The sequence below is a fragment of the Chiroxiphia lanceolata genome, chromosome 6, assembly GCF_009829145.1.
Source record: "Chiroxiphia lanceolata isolate bChiLan1 chromosome 6, bChiLan1.pri, whole genome shotgun sequence".
Classification (NCBI taxonomy): Eukaryota; Metazoa; Chordata; class Aves; order Passeriformes; family Pipridae; genus Chiroxiphia; species Chiroxiphia lanceolata.
Genome location: NC_045642.1, coordinates 64361062 through 64379690, shown reverse-complemented (window position 1 = coordinate 64379690; position 18629 = coordinate 64361062). Strand labels below are relative to the sequence as shown.

The window sequence follows — 18629 nt, the reverse complement described above, 5'->3', positions numbered from 1 at the left end:
CAAAGGGACAATCCATGTGTTTATCCATCATTTGCATTTATGAACCATCCAGCAAAACTGAACTCCGACCAGGAGAGTCACGATGTGGTCCTGGCAGCTCCAGCTGGGATATGAAATCCCAGGATGGTTTGGGATATCTTAAATATCTTAAATATCATCCCATCCCACCCCCTGCCATGGGCAGGGACACCTTCCACGAGCCCAGGTTGCTCCAACCTGGCCTTGGACACTTCCAGGGATCCAGGGGCAGCCACAGCTCCTCTGGGAATTCTATTCTAGCCCCTCTCCACCCTCCCAGCCAACAATTCCTTCCCAATAAAAATCCTTCAACTCTGACAGGGATAATAAAACTCCCTCTCAAACAATTGCCAGCTTTGGTAAATATTTCCAGGGGTGAGGGCACGGAACAATCTTTTTGAACATCACATTTGGACCCTGGAACGGGAACAGCTCAGTGTCCCACGAGCTCTGCAGCTTTCCTGCCCTTCAGGAGCCGGAGTTTGGGAAAGACAGAGCCACATTTGGGAGTCCTGGTCGGCTTGGCAGGGCACAAAGAGAGTGGCAGTGCCACTGGAGCCCCTCCCCAGCGGGAACAAGGCTCTACTCATCCCCAGGGAAACCATTCAGGGCACAGCTGCAGCCTTTTGAAGGGGTTTCCATTCAGAGGAGCATTCCTGCTGCATCCCGGGATTTCAGAGCCTGCCTGGGAACCCGGCGGTGCATGGAATGTTAAAAATGGGCACTTTCTGCCCATCCCCAGGCTCCTGATGGGATCTGTAAATCCTAAAGGGGGGATTGATGCCACCCAGCTCCTGCCATCGAAATCTTCCCTGTCTGGAAGAGACTTTGAGGGATGGGAAGCACAGGGGGAGATTCCTGGGAGGAGATTCCTGGGAGGAGATCCCTGGAGGCAGATAAGAGGTGCTGTCACTGACCAGATGTGACAGGACAGGGAGCTCCATTCCCTGCCTCAGATAGTCCCAAACTTTTTGTCTGGTGTGTCTTTACTCAAAAGAGTTGTGCTGTGTGTGATGTTTAGCCCCAAAAGTTCACAAATAAATACAACAGAGAAAAAAAAAAATCCATTTTAGGGAGAGGATTAGGCCAAAGTTTCAGTTTTCTGAAAGGCACCAAAGAGGATTTGCAGAACACTGGGATCAAGGTGAGGCTGGCACGGGAATATTGTTAAAAATGGCACTTTCTGCCCATCCCCATCCCCAGGCTCCTGATGGGATTTGTAAATCCTGAACCTAAAGGGGGGATTGATGTCACCCAGCTCCTGCCATCGAAATCTTCCCTGTCTGGAGGAGACTAATCTTTGGGTTTGAGGGATGGGAAGCACAGGGGGAGATTCCTGGGAGGAGATTTCTGGAGGCAGATAAGAGGGGGTGTCCCAGGTTGGAGATTAAAAAGAATTTCTTTGCAGAGAGGGTGCTCAGCCATTGGAATGGGCTGCCCAGGGAAGGGGTGGATTCTCCATCCCTGGAGGTGTTTAAGGACAGACTGGATGTGGCATCAGTGCCATGGGCTGGGAACCACGGCGGGGTTGGATCAAGGGTTGGACTGGATGATCTCAGAGGTCCCTTCCAACCCAGCTGATTCTGTGATTCTCTGATTTTTTTTTACTGAAAGAAGCCCCTGCTCCTGCCTGGAACAGGGGTCTGAGACTGGGAACTAAAAAAAGCTCAGTCATTCATGGAGCAGACAGAGAAAATTAATCATAATTACAGCGAGACAAATAGATGTGGTTTGGAGTGGATATATGGAACTGAGGAAATGTCACAATTCGCTTTAGGGATTACTGGAAATGCAAAAAAGAAAAGCCAATAATTGAACAGCGATATCAAAGTGGAGGCAGAGAGTCACGTCCTCGACGGCTCAGCTGTGATGAACAGGAATGAAAGGACATCATTTCCTCGGGTTTTTGTGCATTATTTGATAGGCAGAACTGAGGTAATAGAACATAATTGAATTATACTTTCATTTGTGTGTGTGTGCAAGCATTTCATTTACAGCCAGGATTCCTTGCAGGAATACAAGGCAGAGATTCCCAATTTTACAAGGAATGCACAGGTCCTTTCAAGTCAGAGCAAAGAGAGAAAGGCTCTGTGGGCCCTGAGAGCAGCATTTCTGTCCCTGTTTACTCAGGAGAGTTCAAAAATTCCCAGATTAATTCCCAGATTTTTAATTAGAATCAGAATCCCAGTATGGTTTGGCTTAGAAAGGATTTAAATCCCATTCCATTCCACCCCCTGCCATGGGCAGGGACACCTTCCACTATCCCAGGTTGCTCCAACCTGTCCTTGGACACTTCCAGGAATCCAGGGGCAGCCACAGCTTCTCTGGGAATTCTTTTCCAGGGCCTTCCCACCCTCCTAGCCAGCAATTCCTTCCCAATATCCCATCTAATGGACCCTCCATGCAGTGAAGTATCAGCAAAGTGTAAAATTGGGGTTTCTCTTGTTCCAAAATGCAGCTGCTGACAGCTCTGATTCCAAAATGCACCATTTGCAAGAGAAAGAACCACAAAAACCAGCAAGTCAAGGGCAGAATTTGGATAATTTGTGTATTTGGGATTTCCTGGGGAGTTTTGAGATTTAAATCAGGGAATTATCTGGGGTTGGTCCCTTCCCACGTGTTGCTTTCTAAAGTATTTGCTTTAATGGCACTGTAAGTTCTGGGTTTGGTCCATAAAGAATCCTGGAGTGATTTGGGTTGGAAGGGATTTAAATCCCATCCCATCCCACCCCCTGCCATGGGCAGGGACACCTTCCACTGGATCAGGGATCCCAACCTGGCCTTGGACACTTCCAGGGATCCAGGGACAGCCACAGCTTCTCTGGGAATTCTATTCCAGCCCCTCCCCACTCTCCCATACAGCAATTCCTTCCCAACATCCCATCTAAATCTCCCCTCTTCCAGCTCCATTCCCCCTCATCCTTTTTGATTCTTTTTTACTCTTATTTTATAGGATAAAACTAAACTTTCGTTGCCCACCCTGCTGCAATATTGGAAGCCCTTTCTTTTCACTGTTAGTCCTCCCAAAACCCCAAATTCCTCCCCCAGAAAAACAAATCAAAGCAGAAATAATAAAAAAAAAAATAAAAAAGCAAACCTAAAACTGAACAACAATAAGAATCTCTTCCCTATTTTTTCCCATGCCCATCCTCTGCTGCTGTTGGAAGGTGTCCCTGCAAGGAGTTTTCCAGTTAAACCAAAGGGGAAAAATCATTCAGAGACACTTCAAATGAGCCCTTTGCAGGCTTAGGAGCAGTATTATATAAATATATAAATATATATAAACCCCTCTGTATTTAGATATATTAAACAAATATTTACAAAACATCCAACCTTTCTTTTTGTTTTACTTGCTCTTTTTCCCCCATTTCGTTTCCACTTCCTTTAAACTTCCACCACTTCCAGAGGGGCAGAGGAAATGCCACCCCAAAGTCAGGCAGGCTTAAATTCAGTCTGGCTTAAATCAACCACCCCAAAGTCAGGCATGCTTAAGTTCAGCCTGGCTCATTTCAGTTCCCCCAAAGTCAGCCAGGTTTAAATGCAGCCTGGCTCCATCCCAAGTCAGGCAGGCTTAAATTGAGCCTGGCTCCATCCAAAGACTGTCAGGTTTAAATGCAGCCTGGCTTAAATCAACCACTCCAAAGTCAGGCTTCACCCTGGCTCAACTCAGCCACCACAAAGTCAGGCAGGCCTAAGTTCAGCCTGGCTCATTTCAGCCACCCCAAAAACTCATCCTGGTTCATCTCAGCCACCACAAAGTCAGCCACACTTAAATGCAGCCTGGCTTCATCCAAAGTCTGTCAGGCTTAAATGCAGCCTGGCTTAAATCAACCACGCCAAAGTCAGGCTTCATCCTGGCTCATCTCAGCCACCACAAAATCAGGCAGGCTTAAATTCAGCCTGGCTCATTTTAGCCACCCCAAAGTCAGGCAGGCTTAAATTCAGCTTGGATTAAATCAACCACCCCAAAGTCAGCCAGGCCTAAATTCAGCCTTGGCTTGAATCAACCACCCCAAAGTCAGGCTTCATCCTGGCTCATCTCAGCCACCCCAAAGTCAGCCAGGCTTAAATTCAGCCTTGGCTCCCTCCAAAGTCAGGCAGGCCTAAATTTAGCCTGGCTCATCTTGGCCACCCTGAAGTCAGGTAGACTTAAATTCAGCCTTGGCTTAAATCAACCACCCCAAAGTCAGGCAGGCTTAAATGCAGCCTTGGCTCATCTCAGCCACCCCAAAGTCAGGCAGGCTTAAATTCAGCCTTGGCTCATCTCAGCCACCCCAAAGTCAGGCAGGCTTAAATGCAGCCTTGGCTCATCTCAGCCACCCCAAAGTCAAGCAGGCTTAAATTCAGCCTTGGCTCATCTCAGCCACCCCAAAGTCAGGTAGGCTTAAATTCAGCCTTGGCTCATCTCAGCCACCACAAAGTCAGGCAGGCTTAAATTCAGCCTTGGCTCATCTCAGCCACCACAAAGTCAGGCAGGCTTAAATGCAGCCTGGCTCCATCCAAAGTCAGGCAGGCTTAAGTTCAGCCTGGCTCATTTCAGCCACCCCAGAGTCAGGTAGGTTTAGATTCATCCTGGCTCATCTCAGCCACCCCAAAGTCAGCCAGGTTTAAATTCAGCCTGGCTCCATCCAAAGTCAAGCAGGCTTAAATTGAGCCTGGCTCATCTCAACCACCCCAGAATCAGGCAGGCTTAAATTCAGCCTGGCTCCACCCAAAGTCTGTCAGGTTTAAATTCATCCTGGCTTAAATCACCCACCCCAAAGTCAGGCATGCTTAAGTTCAGCCTGGATCATCTCAGCCACTCCAAAGTCAGGCAGGCTTAAATTCAGCCTGGTTTAGATCAACCACCCCAAAGTCAGGCTTCATCCTGGCTCATCTCAGCCACCCCAAAGTCGGGTGTGCAATCTGAGGTCACAGATCCCATCAAGATCCAAGCCCCCCCTAAAGCACAATTCCTGCTTTCCAAAAATAGCTGGGATGAGCTGCTCTTCAACCCCTCCCCGAGCTGAGCTCTGCTGACACCCCAGACAAGCCCTGCTGCAGCAGCCACGGCCTAATTAGTGCCTCAGCAACGAGTGGCTAATGAGGAGCTGACCAGAAAGGCCCCTCAGGGTGATGGAGGAGCAATCTGGACACAAAGCAAACATCAGCAAGGCCTGCTGGGGAAAAGGGACTTGTCAAACTGGGATGAAATAAGGATGAATTTGTCTGGAAACACGTGGATTGGAAGGTGTTGAACCTGGTTCTTACAAAGCTGGGACCTGTGGAGAGCTCTGTGTGCCCCCAGACAATGAACTGCACCAGGGAGGGGGCAGAGGAGACCAAGAGGACCAGGGGAGGTGGAGATGATGTGATCCCAGGTGAAAAGAGATGCTTTCTTTTAGGATCTTTTAGAATCTTTTAGAAGCTTTTGGAATCTCGGAATCATTAAGGTTGGGAAAACCTCCGAGATCACAGAGTCCGACTGTTCTCCCTCAGCACTGCCAAGGCCACCACTGATGTGCCACATCCACACAGGTTTGGAACACTTCCAGTGATGGGGACTCCACACCTGCCCTGGGCAACTGTGCCAGGGCTGGACAGCCCTTTCTGTGGAGAACTGTTTCCTAATATCCATTTTAAACTTCCCCTGGCCCAGCTGGAGGCCGTTCCCTCTCCTCCTGTCCCTTGTTCCCTGGGAGCAGAGGTTGACTCCACCTTGCCACAACCTCCTGTCAGGTAGAAACCAAACCCAGTTCTCTGTTTCTCTGATTTTCCCCAAACCCTCACTTGAAATATGGAACTGAATCCATGGAAGAGCTTGTTCTTTGTCCCAGGACACCTTCACCATGGTGAGAATACAGGAGGCAAGGTCAGGAGAAAACCCAGAGCAGAACTCAGAGCTATTTCTGACCCAAGGGGTCCTGCAGGGGCATTTGCTCATCATGGAATCATGGAATGGAATCCCTGAGGTTGGAAAAGCCCTCCAAGGTTGTGGAGTCCCCCCGTGCCCGATGCCCCCCTTGTCCCCCAGCCCAGAGCACTGAGTGCCACGGCCAGGCCTTCCTGGGACACCTCCAGGGCTGGGCACTCCAAACCTCCCTGGGCAGCCCCTGACAAGGCCTCACCACCCTTTCCAGGAGGAAATTCCTCCTCCTGTCCCACCTGAGCCTCCCCTGGCCCAGCTGGAGGCCGTTCCCTCTCCTCCTGTCCCTTGTTCCCTGGGAGCAGAGCCCGACCCCCCCCGGCTCCCCCCTCCTGTCAGGGGGTTGCAGAGCCAGAAGGTCCCCCCTGAGCCTCCTTTGCTCCAGGCTGAGCCCCCCCAGCTCCCTCAGCTGCTCCTGCTGCTCCAGCCCCTTCCCAGCTCCCTTCCCTTCCCTGCACACGCTCCAGCCCCTCCAGGTCCTTTTCAAACATACGGCTGCTCCTGGATCCCTGGGAGTGTCCAAGGGCAGGTTGGAGCAACCTGGGCTAGTGGAAGGTGTCCCTGCCCATGGCAGGGAGTGGCACTGGATGGGCTTTAAGGTCCCTTCCCACCCAAACCATTCCAGGATTCTCAGCCTGGAAATGCTTGGAGCAGGAGGTGCCTCTTGGCAGCGACAAGTTCATCCTCCTGTAGAAACCCATGGATCTGTTATTCCAAGTTATGTTATTCCATAACTCTGCTGGGTGTCAAACAGGAATTATTGACAGATGACACCAAAATCCACCCCCAGTCTCCCTCTGAGTCACTGTCTCATCTTCTGGGAAGGTAATTTTAGACCCAGCTCAGGCTGAATGGCACATCTGAGTGCTCTGAGCTAATAATAACATGAATGGATCCTTTCAGGAGCGTTCATTGTTCCAAACTGTCAGAGAAAAGGCAGGATATTTACCCAGAAAACCACTGGAATTCTGGGCCTCTCATAAGGCTCGTTCTGATATGAACAAGCAAAAGCAAATCAAAGTTTTGATCTCGATTTGGTGGCACAGACTCGTTTGGGAATTATATTAGTTTATAATTTAGCAGCCAGTTCAGGCTCTTTAGTTCAGGGGATCATTAATACATTAATTGAGGGTGATTTTTGGCAGCTTCCAACATAAAATAAGCCAAGACAGGAACTTTTACCACGAAAGATGAGGGTTTCAATACGTGATTTTTCAGCTGCCTGACAAAGCTCATTGAAATCCCAGCTGAAGCTGCTGTTTTGTCCGGGGGATGTGAGAAATTAATTCAAAAAGGGTTGAAATAATTTTTAATCCCTCCATTAATGTAGTTTGTTCTGATAAACTTGCTTTGTTTCCTGTCACTCAGACAATACAGTGTTAAGGGAATTAGGGAAGTTGGGGAAAATATTCCTCTGGCCCAGGTTGCCCAGAGAAGCTGTGGCTGCCCCTGGATCCCTGGAAGTGTCCAAGGCCAGGTTGGAGCAACCTGGGCTAGTGGAAGGTGTCCCTGCCCATGGCAGGGGGTGGCACTGGATGGGCTTTGAGGTCCCTTCCCACCCAAACCATCCTGGGATTCCATGAACTGCAGAACAGCCAAATTCCCAGCAATTTTCCATTAGATCCCACACTTTGGGGCTGAATTTAAACCCACTTGTAGCCACAATAATCCCAATAAATAGGGTGCAGTTTGCACCTCTCACACACTCCTGTCTCTCCAGGACAAGCCTCCAGCTCCAAATTAAAATTAGATGGACAGGGTAGGACAGCTCTGCACCAAAACAATATCAACTTCAGGCTCTGATTTTCATTAGTTTGGATTTATCTTGGATTCCTCTGGGTTTACAGTTTCTGTAATTCCTACGGAGTTACACCAGATGAAGTTTGTATGAGGCAAAATCTTATTAAATGAGAACAGTTTTGCCTCAGAGTCATCAACACATCAGTCCCTGTCTGGAATGAGCTGTTGCAGTAATCACTGTTCACATCTAATCTCGCCCTTGATGGTTGCAACCAAATTCCTCATGAGAAAGTGTGAATTTGTGTAATTTTTTCGGGCTTGTTTGCTTTGGAAATTACTCCAGCCAGACCATCTTCTCCCAAAATAAACACGGCATCTGGGAGGTGGGAATAATTCATTCTTTTTGCAAAATTACCCCACAATCACCTGCCCTGGGCTCTGAAAATTACAATTTGATGGTCTCCCATCAACGTTAACAGGAATTTCTGGTGCTCAACGTGGACAGAGGGGGTTGTGGCTGCAACAGCAAAGTTGGGAAAAAGGGGAGGGGTGACAATTCCCACACTCTTCCTGGGGATGGAGGTGGATGAGTGTGGCGGTTTGAGCCACCACAAAAATCCAAAATCCAATTTCCAGGCTTCCCCCACCATTTTCCTACCGTGAAAAATCAGATATCACGACAATTTCAACACTCTGCAGTTAACATATAACCTAAAATTAAATACAAATCCTTCTACTGTACCTCAGCACAACATTATCACAAATTTAACTCTGTATTAAGCACTTAAATTACAGCTAAAGCTCTGCCCTCTCAACAATGGCACAGTCTGTTATGTCTGAGAACTTCTCTTCTTTATCTCAACAAGTCTCATGATTCTGCTCACAGCCAATCCAAAAATCTGAGTCACGGTACCAAAAACGTGGTGGTTTGAGCCACCACAAAAATCCCAAATCCAACTTCCAGGCTTCCCCCACCCCTTCGGGGGGAAATTGGATTTGGGATTTTTGTGGTGGCTCAAACCACCACGATGAGTTGCTACCTGGAGGTTGCTCCCACGTTTCCCTGTGGCAAACAGGAGGGACAAACCTCACTGCAGGATGTTTAGTTTTTTATCCCTGGCAAAATTAAAGAGGGAATAAATTAAGGGCTCCGAAATAATTCCGCCGGATGCCGGCGGAGCTTCCATAATTCCCAGGCTCCTGGTGGTTGTGGAGCAGTGAAAACACCCCGGGCCTGAAGTCCCTGCTGCCAAATCAGCAATCCAGGAGGAGCTGAAGGCAAATCCTTGGAATCAAAACCAGGAGGACACAAATAATGGGAGATGTGCAAATAAAACTCGTCGCTCGTCTCCGACGTCCTCGGAATGTTGATGCCTCCTCTGCTCCGTTCCTTTGCTCTCTGATTTCAGGGCCCTGAGACAAAACCTAATCCAACCCGAAGTATCCAAATGTTCCAAGATTTCCCGCGGAATCGTTCTCCAAAACACACTCCTCTGAAATTCTTAAGGATTCCAAAATCCGAGCTGAGAACTTTGCTCCTTAGCATTTCAGACACTGCAGGTCCTGGATGCAGAGACCTCAGGAGAGCTCAAATCTGTGATTTCCATGCTGGAAATCAGCATTCCCAATGGAATTTCTTGGGATTGACCACTGGCACGAGGCTCTCGAGACACAAAACCACAACAAGGGGCAGAGACACAACCAACCGTTTGCTCAGGTAGGGACGAGCCCAAAGGGAAGAGTAAATTCCCAAGGAATTCCAGACTTGGCCAGAGATTCCGTCTAAATACTTAGTTATCCTTTTGCAAAGCATTTCAACACACCTGCTTGGACATTCCCATTTGAACTAAATAAATCTAAAATAACACATTTCTGTTTAAATCAATTCATGGAGTTGAAGTTTGAGTCGATGTAAGAACATATCAAATCAATCCTCTGGGAAAATCAATCCTTTAAATCAATGTAAGGATATGAAAAGGTTGATTTTTTTTCTTTTAAATGGGGAATATTTTTTGGAGAAAAATTGTTAGTTTTCAACACAGCACAGGAAATACATGGAATTGTTGGAGGGATTGCAGAGCAGGTCACAAAGATGGAGCCAGGTTGGGAGAGCTGGAGGGGTTCACCTGGAGAAGAGAAGGCTCCAGGGAGAGCTGAGAGCCCCTTGCAGGGCCTAAAGGGGCTCCAGGAGAACTGGAGAGGGACTGGGGACAAGGCATGGAGGGACAGGACACAGGGAATGGCTTTAAGCTAGAAAAGGGTAGATTTAAGTGGGATATTGGGAAGAAATTCCTGGCTAGGAGGGTGGGGAAGCCCTGGAATGGAATTCCCAGAGAAGCTATGTCTGCCTCTGGATCCCTGGAAGTGCCCAAGGCCAGGTTGGAGCAACCTGGGCTGGAGGGAGGTGTCCCTGCCCGTGGCAGGGGAGTTGAAACGAGAAGCTCTTTAAGTTCCCTTCCCACCCAAAGCATTCCAGGGGGTGGAACGAGACAGTCCCGAAGGTCCTTCCAACCCAAACCATTCCACGATCCCACCACAGCACCTCATCCCAAAGGGATGAGGAGCGATGGGACAACACTGGAGCCCCACCTGTCTTGTTGGAGAGGCGGAAGGAGACCATCTTGTCCGGGATGCTGCAGACATTCCGTACGGACGCGATGCAGCTGTAGTTGGCGTAGTCCTGAGGGCGAAGGTTCTTCAGCTTCAGGATCTTTGTTTCTCCCTGGAAAAGGAGGAGGAGAGAGAGAGAATCAGGAAGGGAAAGAGGCAGAGGGACAAGGAGGGATGCAGGGAACACCCAAATTGGATGAGAGAAGGAAACCGGTTTGACGGAGTCGAGTCGCGGCGTTATTTGGGGTGATTTATTTTAATAAATGTTATTTAAAAAGGGTAAATAAATAAATTAAAAATAAGAGCTAAAAAGTAAAAATATAAAAAATAAAATAAAAAATACAAAAATTAAAAAACATAAAAATAAAAATAGGAATAAAAATAATGAGAATTAAAATAAACAATAAATAACGAAATGGATTAAGGAAGTAAAAGATAAATAAAATAATATAAAGAAAATAAATAAAATAATAAAATAATAAATAGAATAAATAAATAATAAATAAATAAATATAGTAAAAATGTAATAAAAATAAAAACAATAAGAATTAAAATAAATTAAAACTAACGAAATGGATTAAGGAAGTAAATGATAAATAAAATAACACAAATAAAAATATGAAAATTATATAAAATAAATAAAATGATAAACTAATAAACAAATAAATAGAATGGTAAATAAATAAACTAAAAATGTAATAAAAATATAAATAAAATAATAAGAATCAAAATAAATTATGAATAATTAAATGGATTAAGGAAGTAAATGATAAATAAAATAACATAAAAAATAGGAAATTGATATAAAGTAAATAAAATACTAAATTAATTAATAGAATGGTAAATAAAATAAAATCAAAAAAATGGTACTTGGGATAATTTATTTTAATAAATATATTTAATAAAAATAAATAAATAAACTAAAAATGTAAAAAAAGTAGAAATAAAAATAATAACAATTAAAATAAATAATAAATAACAAAATGGATTAAGGAAGTAAATGATAAATAAAATTACATAAATAAAAATAAAAAATTATATAAAATAAAAAATAAACTATTAAATAGAATGGTAAATAAAATAAAATCAATAAAAGTAGTGTTTGAGATAATTTATTTTAATAAATATATTTAATAAGAATAAATAAATGGAAAATGTAATAAAATATATAAATAAAAATAATAAGAATTAAATGATAAATAACTAAATGGATTAAGGAAGTAAGTGATAAATAAAATAACAGAAATAACATAACATAATTAAAATTTGTAACATAAACAAATATAGAAAATTCTAACATAACATAAATAAATAATAAAAAATCATAAAAATTATATAAATGAAACCAGAAAAATTATATTAAAAAAATAATAAAATAATAAACAAATAAATAGGAGGGTAAATAAAATAAACTGAATTGAAATGGTAAATGAAATAAATAAAAATATACAATGAAATAAATTAGAAATAATAAAAAATAAAAGGAAAGAAAGAGAGAGACAAAAAGAGAAAGGGAGAAAGGGAGAAAGGGAGAAAGAAAGAAAGGTAAATAAAGGTAAACAAAAAATAAAAAATAAATTAAAATAAATTTAAGTATTTAATAAATAAATGTATTTCCACAGGGTGTGGGAAAATGCTTCTATGGAACCGGCAAGGAAAATAAATCCATGAAAAACAAGATAGAGATGAAGAGGCAAGAAAAAAAGTCCTTGGAATCAGGCCTGGGAGATGTTTGGAATATTGGAATTTCTACGTCTAATCAGTCCCAGTGGGATGATGGGATTAGTGAAGCCCGTGGGATTTAATGTTTGTTAGACCAGGCCTTGGAAAGGTTGATCCTAAAGGCGAAGATCCTGCTTTAGGAGGTTTATCTGGGATAGGGAACGGCCTGATCCAGGCTCTGAAAGTTCTGGAAACACAGGGAAACATCCCAGCAATTCCCTCCTCGGCTCCGCTCTCCGAGTCCGACCCGTGGGCTGAGCTCACCATGGAATTCTGGATCACATCCCCAGATTGCAGAGATTTAGAAAAAATGGATGTATTTTTCTTCATTGCTTTGGGTAATTAGTCTAATTACGTCTAATTGCCTAATTATTGTAAATACAGCAAATTTAATCTCGCGCTCAGGCAATTACGACGTGTGACGAGGAGGATGCAAACTAGGAGGGGGAAAAAAATCTGGGATTTGGGAAGTTTGGCATTTTCAACACTCCCACAGATGAGAACCTTCAGCTTTGCTCCGTGGCTGCTGAAATAAGGAGCTGATGTCTCCTGACCCATTGGAAAACTCGGTTCAAAGTTCAAGGATTACTTTGGAGGTGCCCAGTTTTCCAGGTGCCCTCCATGATTTAAGTGCCAACGGGATTCTGGGATGATCCCTCAGCGTGGGGAGCAGGGCAGGGGGGGATTGTGTCCCTCTGCCCCTTCAGCTGAGACCCCTCTGCAGAGCTGCTCCAGCCCTGGGAACAGCACAGGAAAGCTCATTCCGTGCCCTCACCCCTGGAAATATTTACCAAACCTGGCAATTGTTTGAGAGGGAGTTTTATTATCCCTGTCAGAGTTGAAGGATTTTTATTCCTGGCTGAGTCTCTGCCTGTCCTGGGGTGAAGGTTCACATGGGAGATGCTTTGTTGGCCAAACCTGGATGGCCCCTTATCCATCTGCTTAATCCTGGGAATCAGCTGAGACAGAGCCCAGCCAGGGTGGAGCTTTGGAAGTGGCTTTGGGGGTGACAATGGATCCATTTAGTCCTGACTCCTTCTGGCAGGGATGGATGGGCTGCATTAGGAATTCTGTCTAAATCAGTTGGATTTGAGGCCTGAGAAGCTCCCGTGTCTCTATTGGTTTGGGTGTTGGGAGGTGAGGGGGGATCCTGGTTCTGTGTCACCTCAGCTGAGACCCCCTGCAGAGCTGCTCCAGCCCTGGGAACAGCACAGGGAGGACGTGGAGCTGCTGGAGAGAGTCCAGAGGAGCCATGGGATGCTCCAAGGGCTGGAGCCCCTCTGCTCTGGATCCAGGCTGGGAGAGCTGGGGGGGTTCCCCTGGAGGAGAGAAGGCTCCAGGGAGAGCTGAGAGCCCCTTCCAGGGCCTGAAGGGGCTCCAGGAGAGCTGGAGAGGGACTGGGGACAAGGCATGGAGGGACAGGACACAGGGAATGGCTTCCCACTGCCAGAGGGTAGGGAAAGGTGGGAGATTGGGAAGGAATTCCTGGCTGGGAGGGTGGGGACGGGCTGGAATGGAATTCCCAGAGAAGCTGGTGTGGAGATGGATGGAGATCTGAACATATCTAAGGACACAGATCTGCTGGGATGGGTCCAGAGGAGGCTCCAGGATGATCAGAGGATGGAGCAGCTCTGCTGGGAGGAAAGGCTGGGAGTGTTGGGATTGTTCAGCTGGAGAGGAGAAGCTTTGGGGTGACCTGATTGTGGCCTTCCAGGACCTGAAGGATCTACAGGAAAGATGGAGAGAGACTGTGGACAAGGGATGGGGGGACAGGACACAGGGAATGGCTTCCCACTGCCAGAGGGCAGGGATAGGTGGGATAGTGGGAAGGAATTCCTGGCTGGGAGGGTGGGGAGGTCCTGGAATAGAATTCCCAGAGAAGCTGTGGCTGCCTCTGGATCCCTGGAAGTGTCCAAGGCCGGGTTGGAGCAGCCTGGGCTGGTGGGAGGTGTCCCTGCCCATGGCAGGGGTGGCACTGGATGAGCTTTAAGGTCCCTTCCCACCCAAACCATCCTGGGATTTTTTGCCATAACTAAAACAAGAAAACCATCAGAAATAACAGATATCCCTTTTCTGGGGGTAAAAAACCTGAGAAATTTTGAGTCACAACTTGTTTCCTTTTCCACTTCCCCTGATTTTCAGATAAAATCCACCTTTAAGCCACTCCACGAGAAAATTCCATCCCAAATTTGTCCCTCTTGGTCCCTCTTCACATCAGCTCCCACGATTTGCAACCCTCTCATTAGCTGAGCTAATTAGGCAGAAGATGCTGACGACTCTTGACCCTCTAATTACATCTTTTCCCTCTTATAAACACGGAGCAGATCTTGTCAGGACACACTAATTCAAACTGACCTCCAAGAAATAAATAAACGTCATGGAGAAGCTTTTAACTGTCAACAGGATGTGTTTTTTATTCATTAATTAAATTTATTCATTCATTTGATTTATTTATTCATTTATTAAATGTGATTTATTCATTAATTAAACCCGCTCAAGAGATTTTAGGAAGGATGATCCAAATAGCCTGGAAATATTAAAAAAATATCTAATTTATTTAATTTTGTGTGACAAATTTTCATTAGAGAAATTCTTAGATTTTTAGGGAAGGCAATAATCAGCATTTCTGTGCTGAAATATAAACCAAAAAATCCTCTATTCAGAGAGACTCTCACTTTTTAATTAAAACATTTAAAAACTCCACTTTAGGCACTCAAGCCCAAGCAAACAAGCCACAGATTTGCTAAACTGGGTTTAAATGAAAATGGTAACTAAAATAAATAAAAATATATCATGAAATAAATTAGAAATAATAAAAAATAAAAGGAAAGAGAGAAAGAAAGAAAGAAAGAGACAAAGAAAGAAAGAAAGAAAGGAAGAAAGGAAGAAAGAAAGAAAGAAAGAGGTAAATCAAATAAAATTAATAAAAAATAAAAAATAAATTTTAAAAAAGTCATGAAATTAAAAATAATTTTATTAGGCTGAGCAGATCAATAACTGGGCTCTGTAATCTAATTCCCAGCTCTGCAAGGAGGCTCCAGCTCTGCTTTTCCCAGGGAAAATATGGAGCAATAAAAAGCTGTCAAGCACAATAAAAGGGAAAAAAAAAATGAAGGTGCTCTCCAATCATCAGCTGAAAATTATTTCTGAAAGTCACAGGTTGCTTTCTGCTCTGAACACCAAATTATCATGCACTTTTCCCCTCCCTCTTTACTTGTTATTGCTTGAGATTGTTCCAAAACAATTTTTATCCTTTTTAATTTTTTTTTTATATTTTTGGTTTTTACATTTTTTTTTTCTACATTGTTTTCTTTTTTGCCAACACCATCCCACACTTTTGCCTGCAGACAATGGGATGTGCCACCTTTTTATTCTGGTGCTGTGTGAATGTGTTGAAAATGAATTAATCTCATTTAAGCTGACGGGGCCCAGACTGGTTTCCTGGCTGTGAGTGGGAGCAAGAAAGCTTTAAAAATGCATTTATTCTCTTTTTTTCTTGCCACCTCCCCTTTCAGGTGTGAAACTCTGGCACCAAAAAATGCTATTTTAAGACAAGAATAGCAGAAAAAAAGAATAAAAAAACCCACCACGGGGAGTTGCCAAAGAGTTTGGAATCCTGGAATGGTTGAGGGTGGAAAAGACCTTTAAGATCATCAACTAAACCCCACTAAAACATGTTCCCAAGTGCCACATCCACGGGATTTTTGAGCATTTCCAGGGATAGGGGTTCCACTACTTTCCTGGGCAGCCTGTTCCAATGTTTTCCAAGAAAAACATTTCCCAAAGATTTCATATAAACCTCCCCTGGCCTTCAATAAAGAGCTTTTTAGGCAGCAACTTGTGTGTGGAATCCCCGCGTTGGATTGGGAAGGATGGGGAAACAGGAGTCAACTCAGAGCTCTGGGCTTGCAGCAGCCAGGAAAAATCACTTTAAAAGGCCTTCCCAGAGAGGGAAATCCTCCCATAACTTCTTATTTTATAATTTTACCAACAATTAAAACAATTAAAAACTTAAACAAATAAAAAATCCCCACATCCCACCCCACACACCAGGCAGGGATCTGCACAGAGCATTTATTCCCCTTTTGCCACATCCTCTCTCAAGTGTGATATTCTGGCACAAAAAATTTCTATTTAAAGACAAGAAAAGCAGAAAAAAATAATAAAAAAAACCCACCACGGGGAGTTGCCAAAGAGTTTGGAATCCTGGAATGGTTGAGGGTGGAAAAGACCTTTCAGATCATCAACTAAACCCCACTAAAACATGTTCCCAAGTGCCACATCCACGGGTTTTCTGAGCATTTCCAGGGATGGGGACTCCATCACTTTCCTGGGCAGACTGTGCCAACGTTTTCCAATTCTTCCCAAGAAAAATATTTCATAGAAACCTCCCCTGGCCTTCACCAAGAGCTTTTTAGGCAGCAACTTGTGTGTGGAAAACATGGGAAGGATGGGGAAACAGGAGTCAACTGAGAGCTCTGGGCTTGCAGCAGACAGGAAAAATCACTTTAAAAGGCCTCCCCCGATAGAGATATCCTCCCAAAACTTCTTATTTTACAATTTTACCCAAAAAAAAGTGTTCTACAAAATAATAAAGCCATAATTTATATCAGGAAGTCTTTTAACAACAACCAGGCGCATTCGCTCGGGACGTCATTACTTCGAGGGCATCCCCCACATTCCCAACCCCAGAAATCAGGCAAGGATCCTTTTCCAGAGGCTAAAGAAGGTCAGAATTCCCTCCTGGGATTCTTACCTGGGTAAAGAAGGGCTCGTAGATCTCCACTCCCTTGTCGGAGCCCTGCAGCAGCACCTCCTGCCCGCGGCGCCAGCTGTACCGCACCGGCGGGTTGGAGTTGGCCACGCACCTGAGGAACACGGTTTTCTCATAGTAAAACTGCTCCTTGGCCTCCCCAATGCTCTGGTGGACTGTCACTATGGGATCATCCAAATCTGGGAAGAGATAGGAAGACAAAGCAAGAGAAAGTCAGGCTTTGGTTGAGTCTACGACAGGAAGATCGTGCGTCGTGTTACATACAAGTCAAGAGCAAACAGAGGCAACATGGCTCCATGAGCCACAAACTGTAGGGATTTTGCTGCAAAATTCAGTTTTGGAGCGTCTTTTCATGTGAAGTTTTAAATTTCATTTCATTGTCTTTCAGGAAGACAAAGCAAGAGAAAGTCAGGCTTAGTTGAGTCTGCGACACGAAGCGTGTTCGTCACATCATAGAGAAGTCAACAGCAAAACAGAGGAAAAACAGCTCCATGAGCCACAAACTGTAGGGATTTTGCAGCAAAATTCAATTTTGGAGTGTGTTTCATGTAGAGTTTTAAATTTCATCTGATTTTCTTTCAGGAAGACAAAGCAAGAGAAAGTCAGGCTTTAGTTGAGTCTACGACAGGAAGATTGTGCATCGCATTATAGACAAGTCAAGAGCAAACAGAGGCAACACAGCTCCAGGAGCCACAAATTGTAGGGATTTTGCAGCAAAATTCAGTTTTGGAGCTTGTTTTTATGTGAAGTTTAAATTTCATTTCATTTTCTTTCAGGAAGACAAAACAAGAGAAAGTCAGACTTAGTTGAGTCTACGACATGAAGCGTGTGCGTCACATCATAGAGAAGTCAGCAGCAAAACAAAGGAAACACAGCTCCATGAGCCACAAACTGTAGGGATTTTGCAGCAAAATTCAGTTTTGGAGTGTGTTTCATGTGGAGTTTTAAATTTCACTTCTCAGGTAGAAAAATCAAGATAAAGTCAGGTTTTAGTTGAGTCTACGACATGAAGATTGTGCATCGCGTTATATACAAGTCAAGAGCAAACAGAGGCAACACAGCTCCAGGAGCCACAAACTGTAGGGATTTTGCTGCAAAATTCAGTTTTGGAGCTTGTTTTTACGTGAAGTTTAAATTTCATTCCATTTTCTTTCAGGAAGACAAAGTAAGAGAAAGTCAGGCTTAGTTGAGTCTACGACACAAAGCATGTGCGTCACATCGTAGAGAAGTCAACAGCAAAACAGAGGAAAATCAGCTCCATGAGCCACGAATTGCAGGGATTTTGCAGCAAAATTCAGTTTTGGAGTGTGTTTTCATGTAGAGTTTTAAATTTAATTTCATTTTCTTTCAGGAAGACAAAGCAAGATAAAGTCAGGCTTTAGTTGAGTCTATGACAAGAAGCATATGCATTGCATTATATACAAGTCAAGAGCAAACAGAGGCAACACAGATTTTAGGGATTTTGCAGCAAAATTCAGGTTTAGAGCTTGTTTTCACGTGGAGTTTAAATTTAATCTGATTTTCTTTCAGGAAGACAAAGCAAGATAAAATCAGGCTTCGTCGAGTCTCCGACGGGACGCGCATGTACAAAAGTCGAGAGCAAAATAGAGGCAGCACAGCCACAGATTGTAGGGATTTCGCAGCAAAATTCAGTTTTGGAGCTTGTTTTAATTTGGAGTCCTAAACTCCCTTTCCTTAGAATTTTAAACTCCATTTTAAACCCCCTTTAAAACTCCCTTGGAACGGAGCTGCATTTCCAACCCATGCTTTTTAGACACAATAACATCTCCGATATCAACGCAGGATAATGCCAATCATATTTTTATTATGCTCCCATTACTCCTTTGCTTTCAGCTGGTT

General features: G+C 44.3%; 1 protein-coding gene across 1 annotated transcript in view; it reads right to left on the bottom strand.

Annotated features, from left to right (window-relative positions):
* The window catches only part of LOC116788123 (MAM domain-containing glycosylphosphatidylinositol anchor protein 2), a 159874-nt gene extending 142926 nt beyond the window's left edge, over positions 1 to 16948 (bottom strand). The window contains exons 1-2 of the mRNA XM_032690549.1: positions 16752 to 16948; positions 10253 to 10385 (exon numbers count right to left, since the gene is read on the bottom strand). Of these exons, the coding sequence (XP_032546440.1) occupies positions 10253 to 10283 (31 nt within the window). The 5' untranslated portion in view covers positions 10284 to 10385; positions 16752 to 16948. The remainder of the gene's footprint in view (positions 1 to 10252; positions 10386 to 16751) is intronic.
* Between the last annotated feature and the right edge of the window lie 1681 nt (positions 16949 to 18629).